This window comes from Cyprinus carpio, chromosome A23 (genome assembly GCF_018340385.1).
Source record: "Cyprinus carpio isolate SPL01 chromosome A23, ASM1834038v1, whole genome shotgun sequence".
NCBI classification, from domain to species: domain Eukaryota; kingdom Metazoa; phylum Chordata; class Actinopteri; order Cypriniformes; family Cyprinidae; genus Cyprinus; species Cyprinus carpio.
In genome coordinates this window covers 8,748,570-8,767,023 of record NC_056594.1, presented here as the reverse complement: position 1 = coordinate 8,767,023, position 18,454 = coordinate 8,748,570, and the positions used below count along the sequence as shown (strand labels likewise).

The window sequence follows — 18,454 nt, the reverse complement described above, 5'->3', positions numbered from 1 at the left end:
AAAAAAAAACTATAAAAAAGGTACCTCTGTGAGATCTAATCTTCTAGGTACAGTCGTGTAAAGGTGTTTAACAGAGACTAAACTACTGATGTGTCATTCAGTTTCAATATTCACTCTGAAAGAAAAAAAGCATGGATTATGACTTTTTTTCTTGTTGAAGGCTATTTCCATTTAACCAAACAATTAAAAAAAATAAATGAGGTACTATTGTCTTCAAACCATATTTGAAGGTGATATACATTAGTAAAGAAACAAATTATTTATTGCCAGCTTACCTTAAAATGTATTATCGGAGAGTAATGATTCAACAAGAGATGCATCTGTTACAAGATATTTTGTGGTTACAAAAGTACATTCTAAACAAAAATTGTGCCAGTTGACATTGACATCAAAAACTAGGTATATGGAGAAAAACTGTCAATTTGTTACAATTATCAGACACAATGCAGTCTTTCAGGGAGAGCATGTTAACTTCAGAAAATAATAAAAGTTTTAGGCTTTTAGTAAACTAACATTTATTAAGATCTATAGATTTCCTGATGGTGGATCGGAAGCTTTACAGCAAATAATCTGTGATTATTAATTACCATTCAAATGCAGAAAGAAAAATTAACTGATACTGCAACATGAATTCTCGCATTAAATTGCACACACTCATACAAAGTGAAAAACAAAACGGTGATATGACAATATATATGACAAAATGTAAATATTACTCAAATTTACCAGTATATAGGGCCAACATGCACCTCTGCTTGTAATATGGCTTCAAACTATTCAAGAAAATCTTATCAAGGCCTTATGTGTCATTTCAACAGGTATACAAAGCTTTATATCAGCCTAAAACATTTACATGGCCAAATAACTAATGCAATAGTTATTTACCTACATTTCATTGACAGACAATAGCTGTTTGGAGGAAACCTACCCTTGGGGTAACAATTGATCACAATCTCATTTTAGCTCAGTTACATATTCTGACAAGTGAAAAGATAAAACTATCTGAAAGCCACACATTCATAGTTTCAACAAACATGAGACAATAAAAACAAAACAAAAAAGAAAACAAAAACATAAAAGTCAGGAACATATATGCCTTCATTTCTTTAAATCTGCTGTAAGGTTCTTCAATAAGTGCTCAGTTGGAATGAGGTGAAAAAGTGCATTGACTAGACTATAAATTAATGACATATATGCACAGCTGCCACCACATAAAGCACAAATTAAGACTGTCAAGCAGCTAAAAATAATATCAAACGCTGAAAAAACTTACAGACACCACATCAAATCTGCACAACAGAAAGCAGTAAATAATTTAAATGAGAACTTTGCAAATAGACAACAAATAAGGCCTATATCACAATGCATATATTGCACACAATATCAGAGGGTGGAGGTAAACAGAAAGGCAGCGGCTATTCATGATTTAGAGGGACAGAAGATAAGACAATATGTGAGACACAAATAACTACAATTAGTGATCATTATCTGGTACACTGTTGACTGGCAAATCAATCCAGCTGTCACATATATACAAATTATAAATATTCATGTGAATTTATGAATCAGTGATGATTCTTTGAAATGGTGGTGTCTGTGAAATCTAACCCTGAATCACAAATACACATGAATGCATTGGCCTTTGGACAGACAAAAACTCACAATCAAGTATACTTCAAGTAATTGCTTATAAAGTGAGTTATAGTGCAATTGACGTCATTAAATGTCAGTGAAATAAATGGTCAACATGAACATCTTAGGGAACATGAAGTCATGGCCAAATGTTTGGAAAAAGCTGAAAGCAAATAATTTTTACATAAAATTTGTTTCTGCATGCAGTAAATGTTTAATTTATTTTCACTGTTTTAATTTTTAAACCTAGATAGTTCATCAATTTGTATTCACCTTTTTTTTTTTTTTTTTTACCAAGTAACTCAATACAAAACATGCTTTTATTTGATCTTTTTAGTGGAATTGTATTACATAGTATTTCAGAAATAACTTAGTTACTTTAATAACATATTAGTATTAGTGTTATTAATAATATTAGCATATCAACTAATGTTTAGCAGGGTTTAATGCAAAATTAAGTTAAGATGTTTCATTATTTAGCATTGTTTTTAGCGGTCCCAACTCTCATGCTGGCTGTTGCCAGTTAGAGCCCCGCATGTAGCAGGCCAAGCACAACCGGTTGTAACATAGTCTAACAGTGGACATGAAAATTAGACCTATTGTTAAAGATAAGATTTTTGCTATGACAAACATTTGGCTTTGACAGTTTTTTGATGGTCACACAGTGAAAAATCACACAGTAAAACAAAATCATAAAATGAATCTAGTGAAAAAGCTCCTATGACCCTATTAAAGTCATTTAACCCTGATCATTGTCTAAATGCTGGATCTTTCTTACTGTTAATATTACATTACCCTTTTCTTAAATACACAATTTAGCATTCAACAATACTGAACATTTCTCAACCATCAAACTTCCCCACTTAATTGATCATAAAATAAATAATACATTGTCTAAAAGACTCCAGATGGACTAAGTATCATTTTGTGACAGCATTTATTTAGGACACTAGTGGTATATGCAAAGCATATAAATAGCTTAGCAGGTGCTTGTTTGGCTCCTCAAGGGGAAAAGATGACTGCTCTTATGCCACACAGGCACAAGTAATGGGACAGCTAACTACTGCACTCACGGCTATAACGATGATGGCCATTAGTAATCCAGGTACTTTGGCTGCACTGTACATTAACACAACACAACACTCGCTCAGATAAATAAATACATACACATACAACACACCCTCTGCAGTGACAGTAGGAGGGACGCACAAAAGTACAGTTTCTTTCCATCACTTACTGTGTCTCTTCACTCTAAATAAGGGTAATACAATCATTTTAAAGGGGATCTTGTAGTGTCACTCACAAAGCTGAGTTAATGTCATTGTGTCAGTTCATCATTCAGAACACTTTATCCCTCCTCTTTACTCAGGGTAGTATTTGTGGAAAAAGGTGAAAGCTCACTTGAAGTCCTGAACTTCATGAGCATCTTATTTGTTGGTGTAAATACATGCTAGTGATTCCCCTTCCTCATTCTTATCTTGTCTTGGATAATAGACCATAGAGAACCACAGCGTTAAGGTGCTGTGCTCAGATACTATCCTTCCACTGGTTGGCTCGATTCATTTTACATGTGTTAACCACCCCCTAATTGCACATTTGACAGAAGAACAGTGATATCACTGGCTTCAGCACTTCCCCTGAGAGAAGAGCTGGTCTCATATACTCGTCCCCCCTGAACCAACTCCTCCTGTGGGGTAGTGCCGAAGGCCTCCTCCTCTACGCAGAGAATGAAGAGCCACGGTGCAGCAACCCCGCAATAGAGAACCAATATGGTATATTGGCTGACCAACACGGTGTGGACCCCGACAGAGCCACGCCACTGTTGGGACCACTGGCACAACAACCGCAAGCAGATCCACTAGAAAGTGCCGGCTCCAGTAGTTCTTTGCTGGTAAACCGCAGCCAGATGACTTGGACTCTGTGTTCGTAGCACTCTCATCATCGTCATCTTCATCATCATCTGCAACTATATTTATGACATGATCCCCTTCAACCCCAGCCTCTGTTAGTACACTACGAGGCTGAGTGGTCTGTGGAAGGGGCTCCAATTCTGTCTCAACCGATGGCTGCACGGAGCAAGGGGAGGTGCCAGGGTTTGGCAAAGGGTCTGTTACAGGTTGAGGTTGAACAGAGTTAGTTACTTGGGATCCAATGGTCTCTGTGGTCAAAGCTGTTGTGGTGATTGGTAAGACTGTAAGGGGCTCTGAATCAATTGTCTCCTTGACAGAGGACTCCATGGGGATCAACGCTAAAGTCACAGGTACTTTTGGAACAGATGCAGCTGGTGCCCAAGGCTCTATTGCAACAGCTGGTGCAGACTTAGTTGAAAAGTCTGTGATGACAGAAGTTGTGGCAACTGTTGCTGTAATGGCTGATTCTGTGGCTACTGACTCCAGATCATCTCCCTCGTCAGACATCCAGGTAGAGGTTGGACTGCAGGCCTGAGAGCGGAAGGTTCGCTCAGCAATAGTGTCTAGATCAGAGTTAAAGGATGTACTGGGACCATGGGCAGGGGCCGAAGCAGGGGCATGATCATAGTCCGTTTGAATTCCTTGCTCACGCAGGTGATGCAGGTATAGGTGATGATGCGACAGACATGGATGACTTACACTAACAGTGGTCCCTGTCCCGATCCCACTGCAGCGGAGAGGCATAACTCTAGGCTCACTGTTACACAGTGCATCGTAGGTGGAGGAGTGTGGCAGGCGGGAGTACGCATTGAGCAGTGAGGCTGTCTCTTGGGACAGAAACTCAGCCTCCAGAAGCAGATCTGCCTTGCTTGCTCCTCTTCCACTGTCTCCACAGCAAACAAACCCACTGTCCTGCGTGCCCTCGCCTGACAAACATGGAATATCACACCCATTTTCATTACCACCACATTCCTGGCCAGTCTGGTCACTTAGCTTGGTGTAGGTAGAGCTGCGGGTAAGCGAGCGAGCTGGGGAGCCTTCGGAAGACTCCACCAGGCCCTCGCTGACCTCCAGCCCTGCCCCCACCACCCCTCCACCTGCCAGGGTTTCTCCTGTTTTGGTGGGCCCGATCTGTGCCAGCTCCATGCTCTGCAATAAAGACTCCAGCTTGTGGTTCTGGAGATTTATGTCTTGGAAGCACTTTTGCACTCCAGTGTCGGTGTCTCCCAGACTGGATCTGACAACATCGACAACTTGCTTAAGCTGCTGGATCTCCCTGCGTGCCTCCTTTAGAGCCAGCTGGGCCTCTACACGGTGGCATTCTTCTTCAATCCAGTCTTCTTGCATACGAGACAGCTGAGTACGCAACTCATCAACCTCAGTGTCCCTAAGGAAAGAGAGGAAACAAGACAGAGGACAGAGAGACAAAGCAAGTAAGTCAAGAGAGAAGAGAGGGGAATATAAAATTTTAACTACTATTTTGTATGATTTTTTTTTTTTAAATACTTTGTCCTATCCCAGTATTATGTGATTTGCCAACTGTATGTCAGTGACATCCTTGAAACCTATTTGAAAAGAACAAGGAGTCAGTGTTGTCTGGTTAGCATGGTGTAGTTAGCCAAAAAGCAACTTTATCCACTCAACGCCATTCAGTGTTTGCAACTGCACGTTCTTGTGGCTCCACCACCCAATCAGCATTGTCTTTATTTGTCTAGCATTGTCTGAAGCTCTACAACAATTAGTCACATAGCATTTAAGTTTCAGGTAATAAACTATTAATTAAGTAGTGTGCCCAAAACTGAGCACAGTAAGCAAACATGTACTAGGCGAACTACTGCCATTGCGATTAATGGAAATGCTGACCAATAGCTCTCTTTAGAGAATTACACAAAGCTGCTTTAAGAACACAATAACACTTCATTGCCATTGGACGAATGGAGGCTGCCTTTAAAATAAACAGTTTAGAAAAATAATAAATATTTAGATTAGAGTCCTTAGAAGAGAAATAAATGACTAAACACCAACATTTAGTGGTTCGCAACTTAATAGGTAAATCTGTATTTGTAATTGTTACATGGTCTGGAAATCATCAACCAAGTGCAAATTTGTTGAACAATTTTAAATAAAGGAATCACTTTAACTGCCGCTCAAAGCAGCTGCTTAAAGATAAAACTAATTTCTTTAAAGACTATGTGATCATTGGTGCATGGGCCCCATACTATGAATGTTACATGCCTCACCTGTCCTGCAGCCTTTCGATGGTTTCTTTGAGCCGTGCTCTGAGGTGTCTGATACACACCTCTTTCTGTTGCAGTGGGGTAAGGTATTGCTCAGGTGGAGGGGGCCGGATACCATGGTTGTCATTACAGGAGGTGTATTTTATGTGATGCCTGATATGGATGAGAAAAGTAGAATATAAAACAAACAATACCGTGTATAAACAAACGAGAAAGAAGAGAAAGGAGCAATGCATCATTGGTCTGTGGGTGAGTCGTGCCTCACCTATGGGTCGGGCTTCCATCGCTGCCCTTGCATGACCCTGAATTGCTACTGCTGCTGAGAGAGGCATTTCCATAGGGATCACGGTTACTGACAGGTGCTGGACTCCGCCTGTATCATAACGGAATTACAATTTCAGAGTGTCACCTTCAAGGCCACTTAAGAGGACACAGGACGAGGTATAAACAGAATGCACTAACACACACTTACATGAACAAACAAAAAGTACAATTCCATGAAACACAAAACCAAAAATGACTAACATGCCTCTATACATACAGTCAACTAGTCAACCAGGGAGAGAGAACACCTTCTATGGATGTAAAGAATAAAAAGACACCCAGCTCACATAAAACTGCAAGCACAACTCGCAGTGTAATACAAACAGTTGTATTATGTGCTGAGGGTGACTAATCATGATAAATATCCATCATGAATCAATAATGAGAAACAAACTGCCAATTGAACATGCAGAAATTGACAGCAGTACCATCTAATGAGGGCTCACTTTGCACACCACAGACATGAAATCATCTTCAAATGTGACACATTTGCAATTCAAGCTTTAAACTCCCAGCAAATTCAAAAGATTGGATTTTATAGGGACATCGTGCTTTGGCTGAAGAGTTTGAATCCATGCTGACACAATGCCACACAGAGTACAAGGAATAGTAAAGTAAAGAAGATAAAAAAGAAGAACGAGACAGAAGGGATGATGGAGCGCTGACCGACAGTGGTGTTCCGGGGACTTTGGTGTCAGAAATCCTCTGCTCTGTCTCATAGAGACCATAATGCCTGACTCCATGGGTGTGTAGTCTAGCTCTATAAACCTGCAATAGTCAAAACTGACCCACAAACAAAAAGGAATCATTATACAGGAAAGCACACACCTCAAGTTCACCTTAACCTGTATTGTATAGAAATTCAAATGAATGTTTCTGTGGACATTTTCTAGTAAACTGTGATAATACGAGAAGAATTCAGGCAGAAGCAGAGGTTGCGCCAAAAAAGAAATAACCTGCCACTTTTACCAACTGTCTTGTAAGCTTTCCATTATTCTCTATTTGAATCCATTTTTTCCCCCAATTTCCAAAAAATTATGTATACATCTGTCCTTGAAATTTCAGGTGCTGATTTGGTCTTTTGGATACATCTGTTTTTAACATTTGAAATTATTCAAACTGACAAAATATTTGGTTAAAGCAACCTCTCGGTTCACATCATTCTAAAGTCCATTTAAAACATCCAATTGAAATTAACATAACAAGAAGCTTGTTTTATTACAACCATTAAACTCTGTACACAAGGTTGCAGATCTGACAGATTATTTGACAGACTGTCTGACTAATTAATTAAGTCAGCAGTCAGGGGAGGACAGAGAGAAAGATAAATAGTAGCTTCTTATTAATTCTGGTTGTCAGAAACATTAGCAGAGGGCTGGGTAAGATCAAAGCCACTTAGCCACCCTTAAAAGAATAAAAGACATGCTGGACATATTGTACAAATGTTAACTAGATTACTTTTAACTGAATTACACTGTTTCTTTCATCCTTACTGGCATTAAATGTCTATTTTATGTAAACGAAAGAGATTCTAACTAACTGTTTTCAAGACCTGCTAAACATGCAGTTTCATGCTGTATGCTGACCTCACATAGCCTACCATATTCATAAAACTGAGGCAAAATAGGAGCAACAGATCATAGGGTAGCTTAGAGCATAATGACTCTTTAATCTCCCAGAAACATTCTCTTTTGGAAAAAGAAAAAATTAAACCCGGGGTTAGCAGCGCTGAATGAAAGCACTTCTTTTAGGTGGTGCAGAGTGCTGTTTTTACAGGTATGGTGGATAACTTTGAATCTAGTGATAGTCTGATATTAATGAGCTGGTATTTGGACATTTTTATTTAAATTTGGTGAGTAAGTTTTGAGTAAATATCAGTATCAGCATTAACCACTGAAAGCCTCATATTGGTCAAACACCGAAGTTGAAGTATTAAAATTACAAAAATAAAATAAAAAAAAATTATTATATATATATATAACTAATAAAAATGACAAGCACATAAAATTACTAAAACTTAATTAAATTAAAATGAAAACTGAAAATATAAGAGTAAATAAGTAAATAAAAGCATTAATAAACATTATAATAGTATATAAACAATACTAAAATAACACTAGTCCAAATATTATTTTCAGCTCAACCAAAAACCAATCAAAACAGCACATTTTCAATGACAAGCCAATATAACTACTGTCCACCAGGACCACCATTGGTGGGCTATAAGAGGTTTGCTAAACTACCTAACCATGAAAGCAAGCCAAGGTCATGGTTAAGGTGAGAGCAAACAGAAAAGAAATAGAAGCACAGTGAAAAAGCCGAAACAAACAAAGCGTGAGAGAGAGAATAAAAGAGGACTCTGCTATCAGTACTAATTGCAAGGCAAAGAAGGGAGAAAGAGAAAAGCAGCCAGGGTAGTTGGACAGACCAGGTACGTCCATTATGTTTTCAGTGATATGGACTAATTGAGGGAAAGTTGGGTAATGTGTAGTGAATATGTGCACTGAATTGCCACACACTCATTAGAAACATTGTCAAAATATCACAATCACTGTCGGTCTCACAGTTTATCAATTCAATCAGGCTTCTCATGGAACAGATTTACAGATCATTAACTGACCCATTTGCACTTTCTCTGAGCCTCTGTCAAAGACCAGAGAGTTCAGAGTAATCTGCCCTCTCAGATCCTCAACATCAGCATCAGTGGTTGCAGGTAATGGGCTGGTTTTAAATTAGCGTGTGAATGCCCAGTGCAGCAGTGTTGTCTACTACAGTCATGCCCTACTATAGGGTACTGAATCAGTGTCTCACACAGGGGACGCAGTGGGAGACGACAGCATTTGTTGCAAGCGGTGCTTAGGCTGTAGGGCCTTCAGCAGGTTGAATCTGAGGAAACAGAGATGAGAAAAAGGCACAGAGCTGGGCTCTACTGCAAAATTACCATTAAAACTCATTGCAGCTACTGGTATATATTTTGAAATGACATAATTATTTATATTTGGACCACTGATCTATATATATGACTGGATTGCTCATCGTGTTCTAAACTGCCATTCAGCTGTGAAGTCACCGGAAGTGTTCGAGCCGCCATCTTACTATTCCCTATCGGGCTGAGAGCTTCAATGACTGACAGCCAAAACACTGACCTAAAATCACCCGATTTGAAGAGTATCAGTCACACAGGATTAGTTTTTAAGATATTTGTATGTCAATAAATTTTTACTTTAGATGTTATCTGCAATGTTTATGTTTTTTTTTCGGGCAGGACAAGCAATATATTGAAATCGTTTACACTGCACACTGCCGACACAGGTGACTGATCCAACACAAAATATATTTCTTTATGTACGTAATTATGCAGGAAATATTAAACATGAATATCTGGTCTTAGTATCTGAAGTTGATTTGGATATACAATACATATTACAATACAACCCTGCTACTATATTGTTCCATATTTTATTGAAATTCAAAGCTAATCATATTGGAAAAAAAAGGTTCAAGTCTTTAAATTGTAGCATATGCACGTCAGTGTTATTTCTCTGATTAAGTTACGATGAGTGTCTTATTTTATGTCCTGAGGGAGCAATATCTATTTTCAGACTCTACTTAAGACTCCTCAAGATGGCACAAATTCTATGGCATTTTAGTTTCCAGGAGAAATGTGTATGTTTAGTTAATTATTAATTTAACCAAATCATTAACTGCTTCAAAATGAATGCTGTTAACAAAATCATTGTTAGAAAAACATTTGCAGTTACCCTGCTGGATTTGTCCATCCGATGTTTGTCATGTTCATCTAATGTTCGCTATGGTAATGTATAGGACACGTAACTTTTTAATATGCAGGGGAAATTCCCGACATTAAACAAATAACCATTTACATGCTTAGGAGGTTTGCGTTGTAAGAATGTACAGGGATACTTCAGATATAAAAACGCTGACTCGTTAGGTGATGTTTTCTCATTAAAATTGTACGATTTCCTATTAATTCAATAAAATGTATGGGAATATTGGGGAATACCAATATGAAGGCGCAGCGACTTCACTTTTATGATGTCATGAGCAATCCAGTTCTCTATTATAGATCAGTTATTTGGATATGGGTATGGCTTAAACACTAAGTGCAGAAACAAAATTTTAGACGTAACTATTTAATTTATCATTGTATAATTCATACAAGTGTACAATTACATGTTTTTTACTGCAATCAATATGTAAAATAATGCTAATAAAAGAAAGCGAGCAAGTGAGACACCAGCATGCTTATGCTAATCTTGCTCAGGTTTAAAATATTAACATTTTTCATTTTAAAAAGTGGAATATATATAATATGCTTATTAAAATATTGCTTTATCAATGTGCTTGTTAAATAATTGATTTACAAATATTTCTTCTATAATTTGGTGGAACTTGTTATGTTTTGAAGTCATTTCTGCCTTTCCTAATAATATGCCCCTTTTTTAAAAGGAAATTAATGCTGTAATTTAACAAGGATGCATTAAATTGATCTTTAAATAATTTTTAATTAAATAAAAGCAGCCTTGCATAAGAGACTTATCGTACCAACCCCAACCTTTTGAATGATAGTGTAGATTTGTGTGTATGTGTTTAATATCCTAGTATATTAACGTGCTTATAAATCATTTAAACTGGCTCTTCAGGAAGTTTTTATACAACCTGGCAGTTGTAGGGTGAAAAAGTCTTGACAGCAGAGAGAGAGATTGAAATTGCTAAACAGCTGATGTATTAATGATGGCATCGGAAGAGAGAAAGGATTATTGAAGCACTTGAAGCTCAAAAGGTCATTAAACTGCAGCAGAGATCTTACTGTGATAAAAAGAGTTAAACAGCAGCTAGAAGAGTTAGATATTACAGCAAAACACCAACACAGCTAGAAGGTTTTGAAAGAATGTCTGTTAGACAGAGGATTTCAAGAGAGACAAAAGATGCCATACTTGCTTGATCCAGAGCCAGATCTTTTATTTGAAGGCGAAGACATGGAGTCAGCAGTCCTCTCCCTTCTTTCTCCTTCTTCAGCTGTATCTGTCTTCCTCCCTGTCAACACAGCATGAATAGCTCAGCTGCAGCCAGCCTGAATAAAACACACGAACATAGACAATGTTGTCAGTTTGACTTGCGGAAATGATTTTCCATATTAAACCATGTATCAACCCTGGCCTCATTCACATAACAGCAGTTTCCTAACTAGGTACATTCTAAAAAATACATATTTCAAGTTTGTTGCCAAACTATAATGCTATTAAAGGGATAGTTCACCCTTTAATTGAAAAATTTAAATTCTGTCATTATTTACTCACCCTCCATGTCAGTCCATTCCAAACCTGAATGACTCTCTTTGGTCTATGGAAAATAAAATCTTTTTTTTTTTTTTTTTTAAATGTTGTGTTTTGAAAATGCATTTCCCTTCCATGTTCCACAGAAGAAAGAATGAATGATTCCAAAAAGGCTTCACTGTTAGGTGAACTGCCCCTTTAAGACATTACCTAAATTTTTATTTCTTACAATATCATGAGGCAGATCATGGCATCAGTGTCAAAAGGAAACATTAGAATCTGTCCATTTCTAATCTAATCTATCTGATCTCTTCACACTCAGCAGACCTGGCAGCAGCATTGCTTGCAGAGCTGTAATATATTTAACATTGTGCTGACATAGACTGGCTGGTCTGACTCTGTACTGATGCGAAGCTAGACAACAGAAATAATAGAGCTTTAACTTTCACAATCAGATTACTCTGTGAAATCAAGATCCGCCAGAAGCTTTAAAAATGTTTTCATCCCTGATGCAGCTAGAATATTTAATACCTGAGAAAAAGACAAATAAGAAAATGAGAAAAGGAAGGGTAAAAACCAGGGATTTCTGCTACAGTGGGCATCCTGAGACACATGCAGATGGAAAAGAAGATTAATGATCTAAATAATTAAAAAGGAATTGGCACAGCTTAGTATAAGCAACAACACACTGCAATATGCTCCTCATAATAAGCAACTAAATCCTTCACCATAAGGACATGATCTTCATTTTTGCACTCGGAGTTGGCAGGGTGATGAAAATGAACAAAACAGACCAGTCTAGTTATTGTTAACTAAAACCATAAAAAAGTTCATTAATTAAAATAAAGCTGAAATAAAAAGTAAATGAATAAATATTATTTAAAAAACTAAATATAAGTAAAAGTAAAGAAAACTAAATGGAAGTAAAAATTATAAAAGCTCATTAAACAGTAAAATTATATTATTAATACATAACAATATTATGATTTAATAAACAAGGATCTAAAACATTTTTTGGGGAAAATGTGCAGTCGCTGAGTCAGTATCGGGACAGTGTGGTCTCCCTCTGGCGCAGTGTGAGTCATAATGTAGAGCGCAGTTGTGAGATCTATCTGTTTGAAATCACCGATGCAGAGAGAAGACTACATTCTCAGTCTCTCTCATATTTTAAATCATCTGCAAACTCTATCATATCAAATAAATACACAAATAAATTAATTAATATTCAGATCATTAATCAAATGAAAAATTAACTTTTATAGCTTACATATAATGATTGCATTATTTGGAGCACAAATCCTGGGAAATGGCTTTTTTTGGCTATTGTGTGTGGCTCATAAATTACGCAGAAATGTCTGAAGAAGGAGCCTTCTTCTCATTGGAAAACACATGTGAAAGGAAGCATATTTAAGGATAAAATGTCATGATGCTAGACTTGCCACATACACAAATACAGATCTAAAAATCTTAATTGATTAGAAAAAGAACACTGAATTTGCATTAGGAAGAATAAATATAATATATTTTGATGAGGAATTCTGCTGTGTCACGCTCCTGCTACAGCACTGGATGACCTCTGTCTGCTGTCTTTTGAGATGTTGTCTGTCTGTCTTTTGAGATTTGAGATGTGCAGAAGTGCAGAAATTGTTTTATTCTATATCATTGGAGAATTTCATGCTATTAAACAGCCAAATATCACACACTGGCTTGCAGCTTTCAACCAGTTTGTGACTTGAATATAAAGCAGATAATGAGAAAGGCAAAGAACAATGTAGAATAATAGAAGATCTGCTTAACAGCTTAGATCTTCATGCAAGTCTTTTCATACAGCAGCAGTTTACAGTGACCATGTAATACATATTAAAGGAATATCCAGTGACACCATGTTTAATGCCAATATAGAGAATTAATTTAGGTATTAAATAAAATACCTTGCCTTGGTTTAAGTACTAAAATGACTAAAACTTGAACTGAAATAAAAATATAATTGAAACTGAAATAAAAATAAATAGATATTTATAGTGAATTCACAGTGTTCATCAGTTTAATTCATAAACAAATCCTTAGGTTAGCAGTTGTGGTCACTATTATTGTATGGAAAAGACCAGTGTAGCCTTCAAAAGCATTTTTTTCCCCATTTTTTTACAGAAGAAAGAAAATCAGGTTTGGAATGAAACAAAAAAATTATAAATACTATTAGAATGCTTACTTACAGAACTATTCCTTTACTAAATCTGGTACAACCCACAATGAAAATGATTGGGCACATCTTATGTTTGCCTAAATCTAATGGGAGCTAGATTAAGATGGATTAGGAAGTGATCAGATTATGAAGTCATTTATCAGGACATCCCTCGTTGGTCCTTAGAGAGTAGTGATCACTCAGTCAGTGGATTGAATGGAGCTAAATGCATCCAGTGTGGATGGATAAATGCAGAATGAATGCTCTGAAGTGATTCTGAAGTGAACTACAACTCAGTAGTTGTTATCAGTGCAATCATTTTAAGTAGATCTATAAAAAGCATTAATCAATAATGCATTTATCTCACAAGCAATTACAAATATGAAATACATTTTAAAGGAATATCTACTGACACCATGTTTAATGTCAATATAGAGAATGAATTTAGGTAAAGTGGGACACTTTCTGATGATTTGTCATTGCCATTGTTTTGATTTAAGTAAGATCCAAATGGCTACATCAATGTCATTCCATACCAGTTTAGGATTTACTAAAAGGGATAAGTGATTGCCTTTAACAACGTTACAGAATGGGTGTGTGATTATTTTATATGCAGACTTATATACTTAAATTAATACATTAAATTAACACAAAATAGACATCCAGAAGATGACACACTTAGATGTCCAGGGACGTGGAGAAAAGACGTGTAATTCATGTCGGTTCAATTTTCATTTTGGATATATTTTTCAACCATGACGGGACGTGTTGGAGGGGCGTCTTTTCAACGGTCATTAAACATCAAAATGTTTGCTGGGATAGTTCACCCAAAAATAAAAACCTCTGTCATCATTTATTCACCCTCAAATTGTTCCAAACCTGCACGAGTTCCAGTTGACAGTATTTGTTTTCATAATATGGAAGTCTGTGGTTACCGTCAACTGTTTGGTCACCAACATTCTTCAAAATGTCTTCTTCCATGTTCAACAGAAGAAAGCAACTCATACAGGTTTGGATAAAGTGGAGGGTGAGCAAATGATGACAGAATTTTAATTTTTGGATGAATTATCCCTTTAACTCTTTCCCCGCCATTGACAGAATTTTCTGGCTTTCCGTGATTTCACTGGTGTACGACAGGAGGCGCTATTACGCATCTTCTGAAAGAGTACTGAATCCCTAGATCAAAACATGGTGAAGAAGAAGCAGAAATAAGCTATCGTGTATGTAAGCAGATGCATATGTGAAATAACGTGATCATCAAAAACGAATCATATAAATCAAACTGTGCAAGCTTTGGATGTGTTGATGGAAGCAATCAATTCCATCTATGTTTTGATCATCGATCTGAATCTGATCATTTAATTAGATGCATTTCTTAAAAATTTAGCTTTTTTTTTATGAAACTTACCACACAATGAAGTTTTGATAAAAAGAACAATTTTCTCAATGTTTTGTTCAAAATTTTCATGAAGCTAGAATAAAAGTTTTTTTTTTTTTTGCTTAAAAGCAATGGCTCTGTTCTTTGTTTTGACATATTGCATGTTCAGATGTTCATGCAACAAAATATTTTGGGTGCCATTACTTTTGTGAAAATTATCAAAAATGCTTGTGGTGGATGGAATAAAAAAAGCGATGTTAATGCTGTTTTTCAGTAATGAAAGAATCAATGTTATTTTATTTACAGTATAAACTTTTAATTTTAATGTGAGTTCAATAATTAGTCATTTATTTTATTTCAGTTTTAATTTTCATTTAAATAATTTTAGTACTTCAGCTTAAACCTATTTCAGTTTATTGCTAGTTACTTAGATGGCTGATCAGTTAATTATTTAATTATTGATTAAATATTAATATTAAGATTAATATTTCCTTACTACTGTAAGAATTTTTAAGACAGGCACTGAGAGAAGAATACATCTAAGTGTCACTTTTCCTGCATTCACCCTACAGAGTGAAATATATTATTAAGTGTGCTCTTTGTAGCACCAATGTGGTAAGGAAATGCTTTGGAAGATTAGCCTGCATGCTGAGAAGATGTAGAGCAGTCGTCATGGCGACAGCCATTCAGCCACTATTCTAGAATGTGAGGTCCACAAGTGGTGTGATTGGCTTTCCTATGTGTTTGTGGTGAGATAGACAGACAGGACGGCATTGTGACATTACACAACCACAAGGCAAGCAGCCTCAATGGCAAGTCTACGTGCAACAAATAGCATCCTGTGCAAAGGAGCAGGTGATAATTACTGTAATACCAGAGAGAGTAAAGAGATTATAGTGATGCACCATGAGACACAATGTAGAGTTTCACCTGCTTTAATATGTTCAAAATAATGTAAACTTGCTTGTGATAAAGACTACACTTGATGTTCTTTTTAGATCTTCACAAATCCACTTTTAAGGACACTTTCTCTGCAGTCCGCAAGTCCTTACAGGGATGCAAGGTCATACTGCACCCTAGGCCCTAAAACTACACTGTTCCTGTCACGACTCGGCGCGTGCTGACGCGTTGAAACCGAATCAGAAATAAAGCATTTCTCAGGGCTAGAGAACGGCAAATTATAAGTTATGAAAACACAGCCCTAGATTAGAATAGTATGAAAGCGCAATACCAAAACAAAAGCAAGATGCACACGCATGCTCGCTGCAGGGAAACATCTGCTGTGCGCGCGCACGTCGACACACCGAAACCCTAAATGTGTGCGAAACACACGGTGCAAATAAACACCATTTAGCTTGCGAATGTGAAATATCTTTTTGCTCTGTGCATTCAGATATAATATAAACCCTGTGCCTGGGGCGTCACAGTCCTTGGTTTGTCCTACACACGGGAAATGCTGAAGGAGTCCTTCGCTACAACGATACATCAGGATTCGCACGTCATACTGCAATGCAAAACATTTGACATTTACCTGGTTGCAGCAAACCGGAGAGATTCAGCTTGCATTCGTGTAAACAGCGGTGTTTTGCCGTTATTACCCGGGTGCACGTCCCCGTCAAGGACTCCGCCACAGCGGTGCTCCGCTGCTCGGGAGGGCGAGTAGACGGGGCGGGTGCTGCTGACAGTGAGAGGGATTCTGGCGCGTGAGGTTTGTTTGAGAGCCTAGTGAGGGAAGACGAGGGTTGATATGAAAGCAGATGCGTAATATTACGACGATCTCCTTAAAGGGGACCAGACCATTTTAAGTTGTGGGGACATGCGGTGCTATGTTCCGTTTAATTATTTCCGATTCCGAGTGTTAACATTTTAAAGGAATTGTTGTCAGTAATGTTCAGATAATGTGACGCGCAACCGAATTGTCTTTTGACGCCTAATCACCAAAACGTCAACTGTCAAAACTGTAAATATAAAAATTACAATTTTGTATTTTTGGAAAATCTAGAATAAAAATATATATTTTTTTATATTTTTGCACGGAAAGCAACCAAGAAATCTATTATTTCTTCGAATGATTTCGAATATGGTTTGTGTTTACTAAAACGCTGTTAAAATAGGCCTATGTTGCTTATTGAAAGAAGGCTATTTTGCTTTCAGGACATCTCCCCCTTCACCCAAACACATTTTTGGAGGGCTGTCATTGAAGAAAAGTTCATTGCACTTAGTTACTGAAGAAGAAATCAAGAGGTATATATTAAAGTCGAATAGAGAGAATTTAAATAGAAAAGAAGCATACATTTTGAATAGAATGATGGGAAATAATTTTTGACAGTGTGCTCTTCGATGCGGTAGTAAACAAGGTAACCCTTAAAATAACCACCCAATCTAAAAATAATAAGCACAGATTTTCAAGGCATTACATTCCCATGGGATTCTAGTTTGCTTTACATCCGCCTAATAAGATATAATGTATCCTAATGCCAGTCTATGGGCATTACAGGAGAAACTGAGAGTCGCATTTTCAGCACCACGGACAGCACTCTCCAATCTCTTCTAAATGGTTGTATACTCCCAATAGGACAGGTGGCGATTAAGCTTCTTTGTTGTTGTTGTGAAGTACCCAAGCAAAAAAAAAAAAAAAAAAAAAACCGTGCTCTGCATTTAACCCATCCAAACTGCACACACACATCAGTGAACACACACCCAGAGCAGTGAGCAGCCATTTATGCTGCAGCGCCCAAGGAGCAGTTGGGGGTTCAGTGCCTTGCTCAAGGGCACCTCAGTCGTGGTATTGCCGGTCCGAGACTCGAACCCACAACCTTCGGGTTAGGAGTCAAACTCTCTAACCATTAGGCCACGACTTCCCCATGATGAGCTGCTATCTATAAAAATTGTCTATTAAAATTATATAGCAATATATTTAATTTCTACCTAATTTAATTTCTTTAATTTCTTAACTGCCACGCCTCAAACCCTCGAGCTTTTGTTTTGACGGGAAACGACAGGAAGCTAAAATAGGTGGGTAATTAAAAATGATAATATTGTGTTTGTTAAATGGGATTCAATCCACTCTTGTAATGAAACGGATAAAACAGAGTATGCCTTCCCCACGACTCCACCGAACAAAAGACGTGATCATCCATTTTATTTATTTTTTCTTATAGTCTTTGCATTAGTGACAGTGTTAATGCATTAAGTATTTGTTATGTAATATTTTTGTAATGTACAGTTCTGTTGTTTTCTCTTCATTTTTTTTTTGATGGGAACACAAATAATACAGCCACAATTGTAATTGTAAAGATAGATAAGTGTACACAGCATGTGTACATGGCATGGAGGCCGTATTTAAATATAAGTAAGGTTCATAGGTTCACCACGCGGTCATATTATAATTATTAAATTATTTTGCGCCCTCCACATAGTATTTTAGGTTTCGTCTGGGATTGAGAACGTCTCTTATTTACATACTCAACCGCAGCAAGCCCACATCTGCTAAC

The 18,454-nt window shown here is 37.1% G+C and overlaps 1 protein-coding gene across 11 annotated transcripts; it reads right to left on the bottom strand.

Annotated features, from left to right (window-relative positions):
- Nucleotides 1-236: 236 nt before the first annotated feature.
- On the bottom strand, nucleotides 237-16,741 carry LOC109045411 (syntaphilin-like). 11 transcript variants are annotated; one of them, XM_019063281.2, is made up of 7 exons: nucleotides 16,492-16,741; nucleotides 11,062-11,161; nucleotides 8,915-8,989; nucleotides 6,770-6,886; nucleotides 6,045-6,152; nucleotides 5,783-5,932; nucleotides 237-4,929 (listed from the first exon to the last, which is right to left on the bottom strand). In XM_019063281.2, exons 2-7 carry the CDS (start codon nucleotides 11,103-11,105, stop codon nucleotides 3,288-3,290), a joined length of 2,136 nt encoding a protein of 711 aa, XP_018918826.1. In that variant the 5' UTR covers nucleotides 11,106-11,161; nucleotides 16,492-16,741; the 3' UTR covers nucleotides 237-3,287. The 11 variants fall into 11 exon arrangements, with proteins under 11 accessions (XP_018918826.1, XP_018918825.1, XP_018918829.1 ...); XM_019063280.2 differs by having other exon boundaries at nucleotides 11,062-11,198; nucleotides 16,492-16,724; XM_019063284.2 differs by lacking the exon at nucleotides 6,770-6,886 and having other exon boundaries at nucleotides 11,062-11,198; nucleotides 16,492-16,725.
- Nucleotides 16,742-18,454: the final 1,713 nt, after the last annotated feature.